The 23,495-nt window shown below is 36.4% G+C and overlaps 1 protein-coding gene across 1 annotated transcript in view; it reads left to right on the forward strand.

Moving 5' to 3' along the window:
* The first annotated feature begins 9,411 nt into the window (after positions 1 to 9,411).
* Positions 9,412 to 23,495, forward strand: part of arrb1 (arrestin, beta 1) — a 37,350-nt gene continuing 23,266 nt past the window's right edge. The window contains exon 1 of the mRNA XM_059331028.1: positions 9,412 to 9,498. Coding sequence (XP_059187011.1) covers positions 9,479 to 9,498 — 20 coding nt within the window. The 5' untranslated portion in view covers positions 9,412 to 9,478. The remainder of the gene's footprint in view (positions 9,499 to 23,495) is intronic.

Consider the following 23,495-nt stretch of genomic DNA (forward strand, 5'->3'; position numbering starts at 1 on the left):
TTTTGTTTGTCAATTTACTTGTGTTATGTGGAATATGTGAAATGTGATGTATCTTTTTTTATGAGAAATGTAACTTGGTGATCATGTTCCACTGCTGTCTATAAATGTGTAAAATTTAATAAAAATATTGTGGAAAAAAATAAATATATTTGAATAAATTAGGTCTTTACTTGATAACTGTATTACAAAATGGAAGCAATCAATAATATGCTGTATTACTATTTACTAGGTTTATTCTGAAACATTGTATGATTTATTGTCATTAAGAGAAGCTGGTGTTTCCCCAGAGGTTACAGAGGTTTCAGGTTACATGACACAAAGTGTGTCCCTTTATTAAAATTATGGCTTGTTAGAAACATTTGGGAGAATGTAAATACACAATTAAAACGCAGTTTTGTTTTTTAGACATTTCAATGCAGAAATATTTCATATTATAATTTAAACATGCTAAACAGACAAAAATGAAAACATTGAACGTTTGCAAAATAAACTACCAAAATGAACTCACGAAGGAGAGATTTGTAATAAAAGCAGCCAAAAACAAATCAAATCTTCTTTCGGTCAACAAAGTAACTGCTGGAGTTCCTCAAGGCAGCGTCATGGGGCCTCTGATCTTTCTATTAAACCTCAGAGAGATTTATATCTTATCCTCTACACTCACTGTGAAATTGAGAGCAAGATTGGACATTTCAGGTGGTGTTTCCCTGGACGTTCCAGAGGTTTCAGGTTCCATGTTGCGATTATCTGGCGACCTAAAGAGCCTTTCCTATTTTTAAAATGATGGATTATTGGAAACATTTGGGAGAGTGTAAGTACACAACTAAAGAAAATATACAACATAGATGTAGTTGTTTTTAAACATTTTTAATGCAGAAATGTTTCATATTATAGCTTTAATGTGTGATAAATAGACAAAAATGTAACCTACCAAAGAGAAAGGAAATCTTCTTCAGTCTTTCTTTAGTAACTCCTGGAGTTCCTCAGGGCAGCTAAAAGGGGCCTCTGATCTTTCTATTAACCTAACAGAGATGAAGTCTTCCTAAACTTGCTGTGAAATTAAGAGCAAGACTGCTTCTTTTAGACATTTTGGATAAATGACATTTCACGTTTTTTCATCTTTATGATCTTAACAGACAAAAAATTAAAAATTGAAAGTTAAAAAAATTATTACCAAAATTAAGTATGTGAGGTTAAATTAATAAAAAGAAACAAACAACGACTTCCGGAGAGACCTCCAACATGGCAGCAGCATAACTAGTGAGCTCCCCGACTTTAAATTTGGGACGCCCTGCTAAGTATCATTAGGCGAATATAGAACGTGACAAATATCAAACAGAAAGGGCAGAGAGAATGCCGAGAGGAAAAACGGGTAAAAAGTTTCAAAAACCCGAGTTAAACGAAGACGGAGACGACGAACAATTTTTGTTAGCATCAGAGCTAACAGGAGAGGACCGCGAGCTAACAGCGGCTACGCGATCGAGGGAGCCGAGCCCGTGCAGTGGAAAAGAAGCGGCACAGTCCACTCAAGAAATGGCAAATATGGAGACAATACTTCGAGAACTACGTGAGTTCCGTCGGGAGAACACGGACACTCTCAAGGAAATTAAGGAAGAGCTCAGGGAAACAAATAACAGGATAGACAATGCTGAGACACGGATAATGGAAGCCGAAGAGCGCCTGCAGCACATTGAGGATACTACACTTGAACTCCTGGAGCTACAGAAACAGTTCGAAAACAGGTTGGTGGATCAGGAGGGACGGTCGAGGAGGGAAAACATCAGGATTCACGGGGTGAAGGAGGGAGCGGAAGACGGCGCCAGGTCTATGATTGATTTTACTGAAACGCTTCTACGGGAAAAGCTTCAGCTGCCGCCGTCACTTCACCTGCGGATTGAAAGAGCTCACCGGGCTCTGGCGTCACGTCCCCCCCCGGATTCCACACCGAGATCCATAGTGGTGAGATTTATGAGCTTCAGAAACAAAGAAGAGATCATAAAGATTGCGTGGCAGAAAAGAGGCTTTGAGTACGAAGGGAGAAAGGTGTATCTCGACCACGATTATGCTCCGGATGTACTGAGGAAACGGAAAGAATATATGGAGGCAAAGAAAGTATTGAGAGAGAAGAAAATACGCTTCCAAACACCATTTCCTGCGAAACTGCGGGTGTTCTACGAGGGAGAGGTTCGCGTTTACAACACGGCTGAAGAGGCGACTACCGACATGGTGGGGAGAGGGTTTCAAGTGACGGTGGTAAAACCTCCGGAGAGCGGCCTGGAGAGGATCAAGCGCCTAACCTGGCAGGTCAGTCGAACAGAGAAGAGCCAAACACCCAGGGAGATGGATCCAGGATTTAAACAAAAACTTAAAGGTTTTAGGAGGAACTAGGACAAGATGTGATGGACAAGGATTCTCTAAAGGAAGACTGAGCAGCCTTTTCATATTTGGACTGTACACATAGAGGCAATAAGGTGAGAAACGGGCCCCCCCTTCTTAAAGTTGATTTGGTTTATTTAGCTTGGGTAATTCTGATAGAATATATTCACCTCTCTATTTTTATTTTATTTTTTTGAAAGGGAAAAAGTCGGGGCTACATTTACGTTTATTTATATTTTTGTTCACTTTATTTGGAACTTGTTGGACGCATATATGGACAAAGCTGACTGCAGCACAGAGGGCCCCCTTCTCTTTGATGGAAGAGGTTATCCCTCAGAGCGGACTTTACATCAGGACTCATTCAGGGTCAAAATGCAGACCCCACACATGGAAGTGGTTTTTGACATCACCAGGTTTTCGGTGAATGTTAGTGTTGTTGGGCTTGTTTTGTCCAGGGCAGTTTGCCATGGTTGTAGCATAAGGGGCATGTTTGGAGTGAAAAAAAGGTAAATAGTGAATATGGCAACCCAGAAGAAATTACTGAAAATAGCTTCATATAATGTGAATGGGATACTAAACCCAATTAAGAGGTCCAAGATACTAGGTAAAATGAGAAGGGAAGGGGTTGGAGTTGCTCTATTGCAAGAGACACACTTATCAGAGAAAGAACATGGAAAACTAAAAAGAAATGGGTTTAATCAAGTATTTTTTTCTTCTTATAACACAGGTCATAGAAGAGGAGTGGCCATTATGATATCAGGGAAAATTACTTTTGAAAAACTTTCAGAAATATCAGATAAACAAGGAAGATACGTACTGGTTAAGGGGAGACTAGACGGAGAATTGGTCACCATTCTCAATGTATATGCCCCCCCAGGCTCAGACTGGGTATTTTACAGGCAACTGTTTGATAAAGTGGTATCAGAGGGGGAAGGTATTTTGATTTGGGGTGGAGACCTAAATATCAGACTAAACCCAAAGCTTGATTGTTCAGCCAGTGGAACACAGAAACCAGGGATTAGTAAGAAGTTTGTAAGTTTAATGACAGAATTGGGAGTAATTGACGTTTGGAGAGAATTAAATCCTAAGGAAAAAGACTATACATTTTTCTCAGCACCACATCAAATATACTCCAGGATAGATTATTTTTTCATGAACAGTAAGGACAGTTATAGGATTGAAAAGAGTGAAATTGGAGTGAGAGACATATCAGACCATAGTCCTGTTTATATGACTCTGGCTATGTCAAAAGAAAAAAGATCAACACTTTGGAGGCTAAATATAAATGTTTTAAAAGGACGAATGAAGGAAGAGTTTATTAAAGAAATCCAGATGTATGTAAGGGAGAATGATAATGGTGAGGTGTCTCCCTCAGTGCTGTGGGACGCGTGTAAAGCTGTGATTAGAGGAAAATTAATTGCTAAATCAACATACTTGAAAAGGCAAAAACAGGAAAAACTCAATAAATTAGAATCGGAGCTTAAAAAACTGGAAAAAGAACATAAAAAAAATGTGGACGAGAGAATAAACCAAGATATCAAAAGGATTAAAACAGAGATAAATGACATCTCAGCACAAGAGATTCAAAAAAAGCTGATGTACATGAAACAGAGATACTACGAAGCAGGAAGTAAATCTACAAAACTGTTGGCCTACAGATTAAAAAAGCAAATGGCAATCAATAACATTTACAAAATTAGGGACTCAGCTACAAATTTGCCAAAATATAAGACAGAAGAGATACATAAATGTTTTGAAACATATTACAAGAATCTATATTCCCAACCAAAAATAAATAATAAACATCAGATAGCAACATGGCTGGATTCCCTAAATTTACATAGGGTGACAGAGGACCAGAATTCAGCTCTGACAAGGGAAATCACAGCAGAAGAAATAAACTCAGCGATTTCAAAGTTAAAGACGAACAAGGCACCCGGCACAGATGGATACACCTCAGAGTTCTATAAAGTGCTCAGAGAACCAGTGATCCCCTTGCTAAAGGGTACATTTAACTGGGTGCTAAAAGAGGGAGAAATCCCGATTTCTTGGAGGGAAGCCTACATTTCGGTTATCCCGAAGGAAGGAAAGGACAAAATGGAGTGTTCCAATTATAGACCAGTTAGTGTCCTTAACCAGGACTATAGATTATTCACTGCTATTTTAGCTAGACGCTTAGAAACAATCCTGCCAGACATAATTAATCAGGACCAGACAGGTTTTATAAAGCAGAGACAGACACAGGACAATATCCGACGTACATTACATATTATGCAAAACATTATAAAAAAACGAATAGAATCGATAATATTAGGTTTGGACGCAGAAAAAGCATTTGATTCGGTCAGGTGGGAATTCTTATATATGGTGCTGCAGCAATTTGGTTTTCATGAAACATTTGTCAAGACTATACAATCTCTATATAATAAACCTACAGCCAGGATTAGAATTAATGGGAATCTTTCAAACTCTTTTATATTAGAGCGTGGGTGTCGTCAAGGCTGTTCAATTAGCCCGCTACTATTTGCTCTCTATTTGGAACCCCTGAGTCAATGGATAAAACAAAATGAAAATATAAAAGGTGTCAACTTTAAGGGAAATGAACAGAAAATAGCATTATTTGCAGACGACGTATTAATATACTTAACGGACCCCACTAGGTCTCTTCCAGCACTCATGTCAACACTTGAGGATTTTGGATTATTTTCAGGCTATAAATTGAACGTGAGGAAAACCCAGGTTCTCACATATAATTATGTCCCAGATAGAAAAATTAGAGAGAGTTTTAGGTTCAACTGGGACTCAAAATCCATGAAGTACTTAGGAGTGAACCTGCCTCAAGATTTGTCTCAATTGAAATCTTTAAATTATGATGTATTAATATCAAGAATAAAATCTGATATGGAAAGGTGGAATTTAATTCCCTTCACAAGTTTGGTTTCAAGAGTGGAAGTGGTTAAAATGAATGTACTTTCAAGGTTACTATATTTATTCCAAACCCTACCAGTAGAAGTAACAGACAAAGACTTTACAGAATGGGACAAATTAATCTCAAGATACATTTGGCAGGGGACAAGACCCCGAATAAGATTTAAAACTCTGCAACTGCCTAGAGATAAAGGGGGACTAGCCCTACCATGTCTTAAGAGCTACTATCAGGCTGCACAGTTAAAAACTTTGTGGAATCTATATAATCCTGCCTACAGTGCAAGATGGAAGGACTTGGAGTGTCTTACATTAAACACACATGTTCCAATACAAGCAATAATAAGTGATATAAAATTGAGGGGACATCTTCAAGAGGAGTTGAATCCGTGGCTGGGGATATCCTTAAGGATATGGTTTGGGATTATATCAAAGAATAAACTGATTGAGCAGAGCAAGGTATTAAGATGGATCGCATATGATTCAGACTTCAAACCAAACACAGCAGATAGTAGATTCAGTAGATGGGAAGCAGGACCAAAAATATTTTGGGAACTTTTTAAAAAGAAGGCCATCAAAAGTTTTCAGGATCTGAAAAATCAATATGGACTAAACAATCAAGATTTATTCAGATATTTACAGATGCGGCATTATATGGAGCAAACTATAAAAAAGTTTAATATAGATGAGCTAGAATCAGGATTCATTAAATTATTCATCTCAGCATATGATTCAGACCAGGGAAAGAAATTAATCGCAAAACTATATAAAGAAGTTGAAAGACTAAAGGGCAATAATACATCATATATAAAAGAAAAGTGGGGAAAAGAGGCTGGGAGGGTGTTATCAGAAGAGGACTGGGAGAAGGTAAATGAAGGACAGTGGAAAACAACATGCTCCCTCTCATGGAGAGAATATGGTTGGAAAAATATTATAAGATACTTTATTACACCGACACAACAGAAATCTCGAGACACACGATGTTGGAGACTGTGTGGGGAAGATAAGGCCAATCATTTTCATATCTTTTGGGGATGCCCTGGTATTATACCTTATTGGCAGGATTTAAAGAAGAGTATGGAAAAAATTCTGAAAGTGCAACTCCCACTTACATTTGAAGTCTTATATTTGGGAAAAGAGAACCAGGAGATTACGAGGTCAGGAGAAAAATACATATTTCGAATAATGTTGGTGGCGGCTAAAAAGGCCATCACCAGAAAATGGCTAAAAACAGATGCACCAAAAATAGAGGATTGGGTAGAGGTAATGCTGGATATATATAGAATGGAGAAACTGACTTTCTCAACTAGACTAAAAACAGATACTTTTATAATATACTGGAAAAACTGGGTTGATTTTGTGTCTCCATTGAGAGCAGACTTTGTACAGTAAGGGCACTGTGTATTGTAGATTATTGACCCCCTTGGTTCAGGCTACAAACTTGTTCATTGTTCATATGTTTATTTGATATGTTTACCCTCCAACGGGAGAAAAAGGGACGATGCAAGAGAGGTATGAAAACAAGGAGAGTTGTGGAAAAAGGTTTAATTTTACTTCTTCTGTAACTTTACTTGATAATTTGTGTCAAACTATGTCTCCGCTCCCTGGTGGAGAATGGAGTATGTGACTATTCTACTACTGTTGGAAAATTGTACAGCACATGTAAAATGTCGTTGGAATGTTGATATGTGGAATCAATAAAAAAGATAATTAAAAAAAAAAAAAAAAAAAAAGAAACAAACAAAAATTAAGGAAATCTTCTTTTTGTCTTTCTTTAGGAACTCCTGGAGTTCCTCAGGGCAGTGTCTTGGGGCCTCCGATCTTTTTAAATAACCTTACAGAGATTTAAAATGTTTTATCTCCCTACACTCACCATGAAATTGAGAGCAAGACTGAATCTTTTAGACATTTTGGATAAATGACATTTCTGATTAGGATGGCTGCATACGCTGTTTATGTGTGCTATAAAGACAAATGTTAAAACAACCAAAAAGAAACAAAACTAAACTAGGCCTGCAAGCAGGACTGAACGGGACCGAACAGAGTGGAGCCGTGGCGCGGCGCTGTGGGCTCAGTCCCTATGCGTCCCAAATGGCATGTTACTTGCTGTTGCCAGCAGGGGGCGCTATGACTGTGTGTCAATATTGACATGTGGGTGTGTTCAGGGCTGGACCCTAATCACGTGTGTGAAATTTGGGACAGATCGCACAATGTATGGTCAAGGTATCCAGTCTGGTGTTAGATGGCGAGACGCCATATTTTGCCGCCATGCCACGCCCACATAGTGTGACCGTCGGTAAAGGTCTTGATAGATTGTGTTCCCCAAGGGGTTGTGATGGTACTGACCAAGTTTGAAGTCAATGGGATTAAATCTGTAGGAGTTATGTAAAGTATGCAACGTGGTCATTTTATGAAAGGGGGCGTGGATTAAGCATAAGGGGCGGGGCTTTATGAAATATTGTTATTTAGAAGTGTTAAGGGCTGGACTCTGATGAAGCATGTTTGGAGCAGATTGGACAAAGTATAGAAAAGTTATAACGATCTCGTGTTTTAAGGCGAGACGCCATATTTAGCCGCCATGCCACGCCCACATAGTGTGACCGTCGGTAAAGATTTATACAACTTTTGATCCCAAAGGCCTTGTGATGCTACTGACCAAGTTTGAAGTTAATCGGATGATACACGTATGTACCAAATTTCGTGTGTCTCCGACAAATCAGTGTGAGGATATGAAATTTAGGGGGGCGCTAGTGAGTCATTTTGCCACGCCCATTCCCGCGAATACTAGAATACTTAAATTTCACGGGAGAGCGAGTTATATTCCAAAAATGGTGAGTTTTTGAATATGAGAAAGGCTCCAAATTAGCGATTTACTTATGGTATGAATAATAATAAACGGACCAATTACAATAGGGTCCTCGCAGCGTTAGTGCTCGGTCCCTAATAATAATAGACGGATGAAAAACAATAGGGTCCTTGCACTTTCAGTGCTCGGTCCCTAAATAGACGTCTTCTTTGAGTAGATTTCTTTAGTTACTCCTGGAGTTCCTCAGGGCAGCATCACATCTTTCTATGTAAATCAAATCTTCCTACACTCACCATGAAATTGAAACAAGATTGATTCTTTAAGACATTTTGGATAAGTTTTAATCCAGAAATGTTTCATGTTATAGCTTTAGTGTTAATGAAAATGATCATTTTAATGAGTAAGTTGGTAACACTTTACAATAACCATCATTTATAGATGGTAAATAGATAGTTTATTAATGTTTAATCATCATTTATAAACCATATATAGGCCATTTAGAATGGTGAATAGAAAATGTAATAATGTTGAACTATAATTTATAAATGCCAAATAGATTACTTTACCATAAACAAACATAATTATTAGTTTATTAATACCTTTACACACATTATAACATTTTTAACACCATATTTGGTATGTAAATGATTTCAAAATGATTCTTATACCTTTAAGAAATTGCTTGAAACCATTTAAAGATTAAATATGTATAGAATTTTGTAAATGGTTAATAATAATTGGTTTATAAACCATCTATAAACATCACTTAGATGGTTATTGTAAAGTGTTACCAGTAAGTTCAACATCTCATGTCCAGGGGTTGTTGTTGTTGTGATCCATCAACAAAATAATCTGTAATTATTCACTGAAAATGTCCTCATACTGAAGCAAGAATATTAATTAATATTTTCTTTACTGAAGGATGAACGGACAGAGGTCAGAGTCCAGCTGATGTTAATGTCCCCGACAGAAATAATATCTGTCCTTTGGCTGTTTTTCCACATTTTAACACATTTTACTGCTAATGAGTGTGACTGGAGGGAGAGAGAGAGGAAAGGAGAGAGGAGAGAGAGAGAGAGAGAGGAAGAGGAGGAGGAGGAGGAGGAGGAGGGGGAGTTAAAGAGTCGGGGCAGAGCGGAGGATTCAGTTGTTTGTTCAGTCGGAGCTCAGATGGAGGTTTTTCCTCCCGCTGAGGAGAATCTGACGGCATGACGACGACTTCCTGAGAAAAAGAGAGAGACACAGAGAGAGAGAGAGACATCCTCCCTCAGTTTCCACGGTGACGGCATCCCTCCACCCTCCTCCTCCTCCTCCTCCTCCTCCTCCTCCATCATCTCTCCGTCCGGCTGCTGTCGGCTCGTCGGCGTCATCAGGATGGGAGATAAAGGAACCAGGTAAGATTTAATGTTTGTGGTTCCTCAGTGAACCTTTGCATACAGAATGTGTGTGCATGTGTGTGTGTGTGTGTGTGTGTGTGTGTGCGCGTGTGTTTGTGTGTTGTAACATTACATAACGTTCTGTCAGAACCTCGAGTGCTGTGACGTCTGCCAGCAGAAACACTGCTGTTCCTCTGTTTTTAAAGGTTATCGTGTTTTGGGTTTTTTTTTGGCCTTTATTTTGACGGTGCAGACAGACAGGAAATATGCAGGCAGAGGGGTGTAATCTATTACTACTAACTGCTGGTGAGTAATTAGTAATGAGTTGCTTGACTTTAATCACTCCCATAACTCTGTTTCCATCGTGATCCTGGTGAAGTTTACAGAAGCTCAAAGGTGATAAAAATGTGTGTTTTTTTATTTTCTTATTTGGCTGCCGAGTTATTTTGTGACCTCACGTTCAAAACAATCATTGTGATTTAACCCTCTGAACCCCAATGAACAGTTTCACTTACATTTTCCTCTCTGCACTATATATAAAATATATTTAAAATGTATAAATCCTGCAACTCTATGGAAACAGGACAATCACGACTAGAAGTAGGGTATTTAATGTTTACTACACCATTCAGATAGTGCTTTTATTTTGATCAAATATTTTATTTGGGGCTCATGAAGAGTCTTGAAAGTTTGGAAAATATTTTATTTTAATGGTTATTTTTTTCAAGGTTCAAAGATGTTCCTTGAAAACCTTTTTGATTTTCAATATAATCTGGTGTTTTGTCTTCACAATTACTTATATAATCATATTTCTGTGGATATAAATTATGTAAATGTATGACGAAATGGGCTTTAAGAGTGTGTAAATCTTCAGTTTAGGAACCTTGATAGTGTTTTAATTTTTACTCTTAAAAAGCTGAATGAACGCTAACTGTTGTAAGCTTTGGTTTTTTTTCGGAAACGTTGCACCATTCATTCAAGGAGCATCAGAAATGAAAAAATCTGATGGAAAAATGACAGTTTTTACAGTTTTTGGCTTTGGAAAACACGTCTTTCAAACCTTATCTCATTTTATCTGACAGTGGAAACAAACTAGAAACAAGTTTCAGCTTCTTGTGATTCATATTTTCCATGAAAATTAGACATTTTCTGACTCATGGGCAGAAGAACACAAACCCTGGGAACGCTGCGTTTGTTTTAATCCCACTTGTTTATGGAGACCGTCCTGCATAGCATTCAAGTGGTAGAACTGGTTTGGGGTCCATGCTCGTACAAGGTACCGGTACACTGTAAAAAAGGTTTGTAGAAATAACAGTAAAACACTGTCAAATACATCAGAAATAGGGCATAAAATGAAAAATTGTATATCACTGTATTAGACGCTTTTAATTACCGTAAATCAAACAATAGCACAAAACTTTTACTTTTTTTCTGTCATAAACTGGAAGAAACACAGGTTTTAGGTAAAATATAACATTTTCATGCAAAATTTGTGGAGAAATACCATGATGTATGAATTAATGACACAATTATCCTAAAAAATAACAGGATTATTCAGACTAATTCACAGTTTTTGCTGATATTTACATTTAAATTTAGAATAGAAAATCCACTCACTGTAATTTTTACGGTGAAGTTCTGGCAACCACAGCTGCCGGTATTTTTCCTTAAATTAAACAGATTATTTTTTACAGTGAACCCTTTTTGTTCAAGTCCTCCCTGGACGTCTCCCAACCTTCAGCCCTTTACAATCCAGCTCTTCTTTAGAGGGAACAGTTTATCTCTGGGAGGAGACAGCAGGTCACCAGTAGATGTCACATAGAAGTGATGTACTTCATCTAAAAGCTGGAACCTAAAGATTAATCTGAGATGCAGCATTGTTTGTCAAGATATTTCAGTCGTTAGTCGTTTAGAACATTGTGATATGAGTATATGAAGTCCATTCCCATTCCCAAATATGTTGTTGTAGTTGTTGCAGCAAATTTTGGGTTGATACCATTTGTGACACAGATTTTGTGCTAAATCTTTGGCATTTCTTTCCTCGAGTTGATAAAAAAAAAGGTCAAAAATCTCTCCAGAATCCTACATTATGACCCCAAGACCTTGAGGAACACCATAGAGGTGATAAAAATGTGTGTTTTTTATTTTCTTATTTGGCTGCCGAGTTATTTTGTGACCTCACGTTCAAAACAATCAGTGTGATTTAACCCTCTGAACCCCAATGAGCAGTTTCACTTACATTTTCCTCTCTGCACTATATATAAAATATATTTAAAATGTATAAATCCTGCAACTCTATGGAAACAGGACAATCATGACTAGAAGTAGGGAGAAATCAAACAGCGCTCTATTTAATGTTTCTTTAATCTTTGGCATTTCTTTCCTCGAGTTGATAAAAAAAGGTCAAAAATCTCTCCAGAATCCTACATTATGACCCCAAGACCTTGAGGAACACCATAGAAAAATCCATGCTGTCATTTGAGGTTTTTGTATTTTCAGGGATTGCACGGCGAGCACTTGTGTTGTGTAAACTGCTGAGAAACCCCATTAGAAAGCCATCCATCCGCATCTGATTGCTCTAGGTCTCTAGTTTGTGGTTGTAAAGTTTCATGAGGCTGTGATTACCCCAGAGGTCACAGCAGCTCATTTTATACACTGAGCTCATGTTTCAATGCAATGAAATGCTACTATGGGGACTAACATCATCACACATGAAGTCATACTCCATTAATGCAACTCACAGACTGTTTAGGGACAGAATTATTATTATTACAATAGGACAAAATAACACATTTTACTGCAGGACAGAACTACATGTTATCAGCACAAAGTGGACATATCTGTAAAGAGGAGACTTGTGGATACCCATAGAAACCAATGATATTATTATGATATATATTAACATGACGTCACTAGAGACAGAGCTATTTACAGGTTACAGGCTTAATGTGATTCAGCATAAGGGGGGCATTTCACTTGTTTTAGGGGACAACTTCAGTAAAAACACACATAATTCATATTTCAAACAAATCAAAATGCAACAAGGAGAAATGTGCACTGACCGATTTAGTGGATTATTTCTTGTTAATAATAATTATCAAGAATCAACATTAGAATGAACATAAATATCACATTCAGCTTTAATTTCACTAAAGCTGCTGTTACAGCCAGATGGAATCCTCTTGGGTTATTTTATTGTATAAACAGTAATTTTACATTTTCAAAGTCATTCTATTATAATTACTTTTATATGAAACTTTGGTGGCAATGTATTTAAAGTGAACAGAAAACCAACACAGATTTATCACAAAACATTTGGTATGATTCTAACTTTTATTTAAACAGAAACAGAACATCTGAAACATTAAAACAGATCAAAAGTTGCAGGTAACAACCAGTGAGATTCGGCTTCACGTCTCCATCAACCACAACCACGTCTGAGCTTTTTGCTGCTGATGCTCAGTCATGTAGCATAATATGATGTCATCAGGTGACTTGTAACAAGTGTTGGAGCACTGAGATAATGTTAAGGATGTTTTTTTTTTTTATTGGTCCTTTTGGTGCAGGTTGAGCGGACGCAAAAAATGCAAAATCTTTTAGTGACTTCACTTGTGACTTTTATAAATATGTTTGTGTGAATCATCTCGGCCATGAGCTCAGCAGCCTGTATTTTATTGGTTCATGCGTTTGTTCACATGTTTGTGTGTGTGACTCAGTGGACACTTCATTCGTTCTATCTGTCTTGTTATACAGGTGCATCTCAATAAATTAGAATATCATAGAAAAGTTTATTTATGTCAGTAATTAAATTCAAGAAGTGGAAATAACACATTATATAGATCCATTACACACAGAATGAAACATTTCATGTCTTAATATCTTTAATTTCTTCTAATTATAATGATTATGGCTTACCATTCCATCCATCCATTCTCGTCCGCTTATCCGGGGCCGGGTCGCGGGGGCAGCAGGCTAAGCAGGGCATTCCAGACGTCCCTCTCCCCAGACACAACGTCCAGCTCCTCCTGGGGGACCCCGAGGCGTTCCCAGGCCAGGCGAGAGATATAATTCCTCCACCGTGTTCTGGGTCTTCCCCGGGGCCTCCTACCAGTTGGACCTGGAACACCTCTAACGGGAGGCGCCCGGGAGGATCCTTACCAGATGCCCAAACCACCTCAACTGACTCCTTTCGACTCGAAGGAGCAGCAGCTCTACTCCGAGCTCCCTCCGGATGTCTGAGCTCCTCACCCTATCTCTAAGGCTGAGCCCAGCCACCCTACGGAGGAAGCTCATTTCGGCCGCTTGTATCCGCGATCTTGTTCTTTTGGTCACTACCCAAAGCTCAAGACCATAGGTGAGGGTTGGAACATAGATGGACCGGTAAATCGAGAGCTTTGCCTTCAGGCTCAGCTCCTTCTTCACCACGACGGTCCGGTACAACACCCGCATCACTGCTGATGCCGCACCAAACCGCCTGTCCATCTCACGCTCCGTTCTACCCTCACTCGTGAACAAGACCCCGAGATACTTGAACTCCTTCGCTTGAGGCAGTATCTCTCTCTCCACCCAGAGGGGGCAGTCTACCGTTTTCCGGCAGAGAACCATGGCCTCAGACTTGGAGGTGCTGACTCTCATCCCAACTGCTTCGCAGTCGGCTGCAAACCGTCCCAGTGAGTGCTGGAGGTCTCGGCTTGATGAAGCCAAAAGAACCACATCATCTGCAAAAAGCAGCTATGCAATTCTAAGGTCACCAAACCGGATCCCTTCCTCCCCCCGGCTGCTCCTTGAGATCCTGTCCATGAAGACCACGAACAGAATCGGAGACAAGGGGCAACCCTGGCAAGGCCAACACCCACCGGGAACGTGTTTGACGTTGTGCCGAGTATGCGGACACAGCTCTCACTTTGGTTATATAGGGACCGGATAGCTCGTAGCAATGAGCCCGGTACCCCATACTCCCGCAGTACCCCCCACAAGACTCCAGAGGGACACGGTCATAAGCCTTCTCCAAATCCACAAAACACATGTAGACTGGATGGGCAAACTCCCATGGCCCCTCCAGAAGTCTCGAAAGGGTAAAGAGCTGGTCTGTTGTTCCACGGCCAGGACAAAAGCCGAATTGTTCCACCTGAATCTGAGGTTCGACAATCGGCCGGAGCCTCCTTTCCAGCACCCTGGAGTAGACTTTTCCGAGGAGGCTGAGAAGTGTAATTCCACGGTAATTGGAACACACCCTCCGGTCCCTTTTTGAAAATGGGAACCACCACCCCAGTCTGCCACTCCACTGGCACTGTCCCAGACCAGATTATGGCTTACATTTAATGAAGACCTAAAATTCAGTGTCTCAAAAAATTTGAATATTACAAAAGACCAATTTTAAAAACTATGTTTAATATGGAAATGTTGGCCTCTGAAAAGTATGTCCATCTATATGACTCAATACTTGGTTGGGGCTATTTGACTTTAACGACTGGAAATTGAGTTTTCCATCATATTCTAATGTATTGAGATGCTCCTGTATTTTGTCACTGACTGCCTACTCCTCACTCCTCTGGGCCTGTAGGGGGCTCAACTCATGTTGCAGGGCAAATTTTGGTCTCTGCAGTACGTGTGCATCACAGAACCTCATGATTCTCATTTCAGCGCCACAACAGTTTGACCGCAACAGGATCACATTTGGGATCAGCGTTACTTCCCGTAATCCTCCGTGTCTGAAATAATCCCTCTTGCTGCTTTGTAGCTGCTGTGGAAGTCCCAGATACGTTGCTTAACCTAACGGTTTGTTGTGATTAACTGGATTAATTATATCATCCGGAGGTGCACGCAGCTCAGTGAGTTTCTCAGTGTCTGGATGACTGCGGGTACAGCACTAATACATCAGTATGAACCCGAAATAAAGTGATTTAGCTGTGATGCTGCAAACAATAACATAATGCTAATGTGGAAAAAAAATCAGAATTCATGCCTTGTCAAGTCTGTCTGCAAGACCACAAGAAAACTACTTTTAAAATGATGGTTTTCGGAATTTCTGAATGGAGTTCAAGTACTACTTAAATATAATTTTGAGGTACTTGTGCTTTACTTGAGTAATTCCATTTTATGTAACTTTATACTTCTACTTCATTACATTTTGAGGCAAATATTTGTTTTTTTACTCCGCTACATTTAGCTGACAGCTTTAGTTACTTCTCAGGTCGAGATTTAATATAAAAACATGATACATTTAAAGTGATTGGACATTTTTTTAATTAAACCTCATAACAGTATGTTAAGTAGTTAAAATGAGCCCTACCTTGAGAAAATTAAAACACTGCTTACATAAATGCATCAATAATAATAATCCAATAGTATATTTAGAATATGTAAAAAAAAAGAAAAAACTCTGGGTTGGTCCATTCTGCATAACAAGTACTAACAAGTTTAACTTTTGATAATTTAAGTACATTTTGATGCTGATACTTTTTTACTTTTACTTCAGTAAGTTTTGAGTCCAGGAATTACTTATAGTGGAGTAATTTCACAGTGTGGTATTAATACTTTCACTTAAGCAAGGGATCTGAATCCTTCTTCCACCACTGACCAAATCCCTCTCAAACATGATTGGTCAGTCCTTCTCCGACTCCAAACAGAAACCAGAATGTTCTACAGATTTGTCTGTTTTTTACACTGTAAAAAAAATCTGTTTAATTTACGGTAAAATACCAACAGCTGTGATTGCCAGAACATCACCGTAAAAAATACAGTGAGCGTATGTAAATGTAAATATCAGCAAAAACTGTAATTTATACTGAATAATCCCATTACTTTTAGGATAATTGTGTCATCGTGGTATTTCTCCATTAACTTTACATGAAAAATTTATATTTTTACAGCAAAACTGTGTGTTTTTCTACAGTTTATGGCGGTAGAATTTAAAGTTTTTTACTATTCTTTGATTGACAATAATTACGACCTATTTCTGATGCAAATTGACAGTGTTTTACTGTTATTTCAAGAACATTTTTCACAGTGTAGAGGAGACAGAAACTGAATCCGGAGGGATGACGTTAGATATCTGCTTTCAGCTGCGATGCGTCGATCTGCAGAGTTGCTGAACTGAACTTTGTGGAGTTTTATCCTCGTCTTGTCCTGATGCACCGCTTCAACCTGACATTATAAAGTGTTTTTAACAGAAATGTTGTGTGAACTTTGTTCCACACGGAACAGAACAGAACCGGATTCAGAACAGAACGTTTGTGCTCTGCTCTGTGAGTTCGAGGAGTGTTTGTGTGTTTGCAGGCTGAGTGATGAGAATATTAATGAGATCAGTGTGATCTGTGGGACATACAGAGCAGCTCACACTCTGCTGCTGCTGCTCTTACAGTCACACCAAACCCCATTCAGAAATACCACAATTCTTCGCAATGAGGCGGAGAATTCACACATTCGTGATGTTTCTACAGCGTGAACGGCGCCATGAAATAATAAAGACAAACCCAAAAAGACAGGAAATAGATCTTTACAGAAGGTAAATAATAGAGTTAATTATTTGTTTATATCTGCAGAAACTTTCCTCTTTTTTTCTCTCTCTCTGATCCCTTTTAATTCCTTTAAAGCAGGGGTGTCAAACTCAAATACACAATGGGCCAAAATTTAAAACTTGATTAAAATCGCGGGCCAACATTCAACAAATAAACCTTTTAATATATACCAAACATGTTTTGCTTTAACATTAAATATGGATCCAGCAACGCTTATAAACATACAATAACTAAATAGTGCAGACATGCAAAATCAAATTTCAAATAAAAAACATTAATTTAATTAAATTTATTAAATAAAAATTGAATACAAATTGTATGCCTCTTTTCTTTTTGCATCCTTCCGATTTAAATATCAAAATAAACTTTTTCAACAGGTTAATAAATTCTGCCTTTCTTTTCTCCATTTTTGGGAAGGGGTAGCTGGGAGACAGCTCTAGCTTGAGGTTGCTATGACGACTGTCACAGAGGAGCGTTTCTGGGTCCTGTCCTGATTGACGCGCCAAAACAACAGCAGGGCATTGTGGGATTTTTAGTATTAGTGGTAAATGCGCCGTATAATACCGGCGGGTCAGCTTTTTTTAGTACAATAATAATATAATAATTTGGTATTGCCTCGCGGGCCAAATAAAATTACACTGCGGGCCAAATTTGGCCCGTGGGCCAGAGTTTGACACCACTGCTTTAAAGAAACATTCAGTTTTTGAACTGAAACTCAGAGAATTAAGCGAAGATTTAACTTTACATTTTTTTTTCTTTTTTTAGATATTTTATTCGAATTTCACAAATCAAAGAGAACATAATGAAATAACAGAGACACAAAAACAATGCATTTAAATAAAATAGAACAATTGTGTAGAATAAATAAAACTGTAAATAGTAGACAGAATTGAATGATTAAATAAAGAATAACGTGGTTTAAAGAAAAAACTATTTAAATATAAAAAGCAACGTTTTGGCTCCACACCAAATAATATTTGAGAATTCATCATCTCAGAGCAAAAATTAAATTAAAAAGTTCTCTCCAGAGCACAGGACCACACAAAAACTAATAAACAAAATAATAAATAAATAAACAGTACACATGAGGGCAACCATAATGAATAAATAAATGCAATTAAATGCAATGTCCTTCTGTTTATTTCCCTCTTCTTTAATTTATTAAAGTTTAAATCCTGTTCACTGTCCTGCTAACTGGACCCTCCTGTAATTTAATTCATCTTCAATCATCATATATTTGATGTATATTTCTGGTTCTGTCTAAATGTTCAGCTGCTGTTTGATCTGAATTAATATTTAATCGTTTCTGTTTGTTGTGGTGCTGGTGGTGCTTCACCTCCAGACAAGGGACGAGGAAAACAACAAATAAATGTTTATAATGCACACAAGATGACATAAACCTTCAATCCAAGATGGGAGATTCAGCTTCTGCAGCAGCACAAAGACAAAAAAGAACTACAGATAAATACGGAAGTATAGATAATGCACTAAATCTATGCACTAAATCTACGCACGACACTTTGCTATGTTATTAATATTATTACTATTATTATTATTATATATACTGTTGCTGCCATTACTATTATTACTATATACTGTAATATACTACTATTATTATTATACCGGCCTTACCGGCCTATTTATTATTATTATTACTAATAAATTATAAAATACATTTATTATTATATATTATATATCATATTATTTTACTTATAATTACTTTATTTCTATTTTTCATTTTATTTTTATATTGTTTATTATCTATTATCACATATCATTTTGTTTATATTATATACTGTACTATTATTATTATTATTATTATTATTATTATTATTATATACCGTCTAGTCACTATAGCATTGTTGCATCATATCACCAGTTTAATTATTACCATCATCTGCCATCTATCTATCTATCTATCTATCTATCTATCTATCTATCTATCTATCTATCTAGAAAAAAAATAAAAAAAATAAATTAGATAAAAATGGATTTACAGATAAAGTTAAGATAAATAGGGAAGTTAAAATACAACAAAAATATAGAAAATAAATAAAAAATAAATAAAAAGCACAAAAACATACTAAAATTTTTTTGTAATCAAAGTTTTTATTAGCATTTATCATTTTTTTCTCAAAAGAAACAAATAGAAAAAAAAAATCTAAAACTGTAATCTAAAGTAACAGCACAGACAAATAAAAAAAACAACCCAACATCATCTCTCCAGTGTCTGTAGAGTTCAGCAGCACAATATTTATCCACAAGAATGAAAAAGAAGATAGAAAAATATTTATTAAATTACATCAGGAGCACAACATTAATTTAACCCATTTCTTATGGGCAAGTCCAGTGGTGTGAAAGTACATTTACTCAAGTACTGTACTTAAGTACAATTTTGACGTACTTGTACTTTACTTGAGTATTTCCATTTTATGGAACTTTCTACTTCTACTACATTTTGAGGTAAATATTGTACTTTTTAATCCATTACAACTATCTGACAGCTTTAGTTACTTTTTTAAGGTCGAGATTTAACATAAAAACATGATACATTTAATGATTAGACATTTTATTAAATTAAACCACTTAACAGTATATTAAGTAGTTAAAATGAACCCTGGCTCAAGAAAATAAACCACCGCTTACATAATTGCATCAATAATAATCTAATAATACTGACAATCTGAGTGGGTCCATTCTGCACAACGAGTACTTTTACTTTTAATACTTCAATTACATTTTGATGCTGATACTAGACATCCTGGACATTTCTCTGCACTGGACACAAATATAACAAAACCCTTTAAAGTTTAATTTCTCTTCTTGCAACTCTCAAATTATGTCATATTCTTTGTCTTACCTCACATGAATGTGGGAAATTGGACAAAAAATGGACATGAGGAAACGACTAAAGGTTAATAGAAAACGGTTAAAAAATAACATTTTAACATTATTATATGATTTTATCCTTTATGCTAATAAGAAATCTTAAATAAGTGTCTTCACCCCAGTGGTGGAAAGTAACTAAGTACATTTACTCAAGTACTCTACTTAAGTACAAATTTGAGGTACTTGTACTTTACTTGACTATTTCCATTTTATGTAAATGTAAATTTATACTTCTACTCCAGTACATTTAGAGGTAAATATTGTACTTTTTACTCCACTACATTTAGCTGTCAGCTTTAATTACTTTTCAGGTCGAGATTTAAAATTAAAACATGATGAATTTAAAGTGATGACACATGTTATTTTTTATTTAACCTCATAAAAGTATATTAAGTAGTTAAAATAAGCCCTATCTTGATCAAATTAAACACTGTTTACATTAAAGCATCAATACAAATAATGTCAGAATATATAAAACAATCTGAGTGGGTTCATTCGGCATAACAAGTACTTTTACTTTTGATATTTAACGTACATTTTGATGCTGAAACTTTTGTTGTTTTGAATGCAGGACTTTAACTTGTAGTGGAGTATTTTCACAGTGTGGTAATAGTACTTTTACTGAAGTAAGAGATCTGAATACTTCTTCCACCACTGGTCAGATCTAACCTGAAGAATCTCTCTCGCAGCAGATATAAAGCCTGTTCGGGCTTTAATGCAAATGTAGATTTGTAAATCCCTGTCAGACTTGATAAATCTCCTAACAGACTCGGTTGGATTGATTCAGGTACAGGTGTGTGTAGCCAACCCTGGATTGTTTTGATGATCTCTGTCCAGCATGGCAGGAAGACTAGAGGGTAAACACACACTGCATGAATTGAGGAGCCTTCATCGCTTTTACATTTCCAACACAAATTATTAGGTAGTAAACCCATTTAATGAAGACAGACAGGTGTAAAATAGTACAGATGTTTAATCTTGTAGTGTGTAAACTTTCCTTGAGCCATCCTCGTAAACCAACAACGTTTGATTTGAAAGTAGCATTAAAAGTTGGAAGCCAACTGGGCTTTAAGTTCTTGTTCTGTACTTAACAGATTATCCATGTTTATCCAGTGGTTTACCAATTTTGTGAATCTCAAAAGCCACACTATATAACTCTGCAAGCTGGCAAGCTGATGACTGGCCTTTCATATAACCAAAATGATGAACGGTTGGATTTAAATTGCTATCACGGAAGGCAAACTTATTGAACATTTTATGCGCAAAGTTTAGTTTCAAATTGGTGAACATGCACAAAATTGTGTTTTTTTTTCCAACAGTAACTCTGTGTCAGAAATGCTGACAGTAAGTTTTTATGTGTGATATGATTCCTCAAATTGTCACCTTTCATTAGAGCCCAGAATGATGACTGTAGGTTGCAGGGTGCAAAATGTATGGACACTTGGTCCGTCACCATGGTTACCAAGGATGCTATTGGAGTCTCCATAAATACATAATAGTAGCAACAATAGTTGTTGTTGTTGTTATTGTTATTATTATTATTATGATTATGATAGTGATAAAAACCTGTGTAAAATAGTCATTTTTTAAATCTTCATCAAATTTGAACTGGGAGTAGGTAATGTTTTATTGAATTGAATTGAATTTATTTTATTTGATAGGGACAATGCAGATAGCATAGATACAGGACATGCATCTGATGTGCTGCATACAGAGATATAGCTTCAGCTAATTTTCAACTCCTGTCCCTAGTTGGGCTTTTACAACTACATACAAAATCACAATACTATAAAAATCCAATATACAATTACACCATCTACAAAATAAAATAAAATTACAAACAATTACAATATACATTTACCCTGAGAAAAAAAATATATAAAATAAAATAAACCCTGTATAAATATAGCTTAGAGTTTAAAATCATCATAAATCTATACAACAATAAGGAGAAAAGAAAGAAATAACAGAGAAAAAGAAAGAAAAAAAAACTACTTAAGACTATAAGACTTTAAGAATGGGTACAGCTCTGGTTTGCTTTGAGCCAACACTGTGTTTTTTGTGAATGTTTCAGGATTAGTTATTGATTTTATTTCAGTTGGTAATGTATTCCAGATTTTACAACCTTTAATTGAGAAAGCTGACTGTCCAAAAGTGGTTCTACGGTGTTGAATTCTGCAGTTTCCTTGCACTGTGTTTCTTGTTACTCTGTTACTGTTCTGTCTTTGAATATATCTGTGAAGAGGTTCAGGTGCAAGGTTATTAATACATTTGAATACCAACTTAAGAAAACACAAATGTACAAAACTGTCAAAACTCAAAATATTGTATTTTTTTAATATAAGACAATGATGCCACCGGATGGGTTTTTTATCCTACTATACTTTGACCCCATTGTGTTTTCCAGCTAATAAGTCCCAGCCGTAATGATCGACAGGCCTGTATTTACCAAAAATATTCAGGCGGACAATAAAAGACACATTTTTATGTTTCAACTTCCATCCCTCAATAACAGTAGCACTTACAGTTATTCTGACTCTTTGGGAATAAACTCCAGAGTGTACTCCAAACTATTCAAGAACAGCTTTTATTTATTCGTTCATTTCTTTTACAAGTGTTATAAGAAATCCCTCACCAAAAAACACATTTTTCTAAAACATTAAATAAAAAGTCCCATTCAACTCAAATGCTCAAATGCCTTCTCAGCCTCAAGTGAGAAGGCTGCAACCTCTTTATTATGTTTTTATTGGATCCAGTTCCATGAATCTTTATTACTTTTACAGTCATTTAACATACATTTCTCATGCTTTTTAAATAAAATCAATAAATAAATGGAAACTTTTTAAATAACCTATTAGAATTATCATACCTACTTTCCAATAAAAGTATCACAATAAAAGCTCTATTGACCCTTCTTATGTTGCGGGTCAAATTGATCCATTCCAAAGTTTAAAAATCTAAAACAGAAAAAATTTGTCAAAAGTATTTTTTCATAAAAAGAAAAAATGTAAAATTAAAAAAATTAAAAAATCTATGTTATGTAAAACCATTGTATGTTATATGTAGGTATTTCCAATGTACATAAAAAAAGATTTAACATGCATTTTTATGAAAAACAAGTGAATTATCCTCATTGAACCTGATCTATAAGAGGTAAAGAACACCATTGCACTAAATATAGATTGAAATGGTTAGTGATGGAGTTATTAATGAAATACAATGTTTTAGTTTTTGACAGTTTTGGATAATTAAACATGCCACTTTATTATTTATTGCTTATTGCTTATTGCTGTTCCTGAAAAAACAAACATGACAGGAGGGTTAACTACTCAATAATTATTTTAATTTATTACAATTTTTTTTTTATATATTTAAAAAAATTGTAGAGCTGCAGCTAATGTTTTTAATAATAATAAATGAATTTTAAAAATAGAATTATTGTTATTGTAGATACAATTTCAAACATGTTTCTGCTTTACATCTTCAGAGGTCCAAAGAAATTCAGTTTACTGTGATACTGGTGTTGATTGATAAACAAATTTGTTGATTGATAAACGTATTTGTTGATTGATAGAATTATGACCTGGTTGGTAATTGCTGTGGTGA

Source organism: Centropristis striata, chromosome 4 (genome assembly GCF_030273125.1).
Source record: "Centropristis striata isolate RG_2023a ecotype Rhode Island chromosome 4, C.striata_1.0, whole genome shotgun sequence".
Lineage (NCBI taxonomy): Eukaryota > Metazoa > Chordata > Actinopteri > Perciformes > Serranidae > Centropristis > Centropristis striata.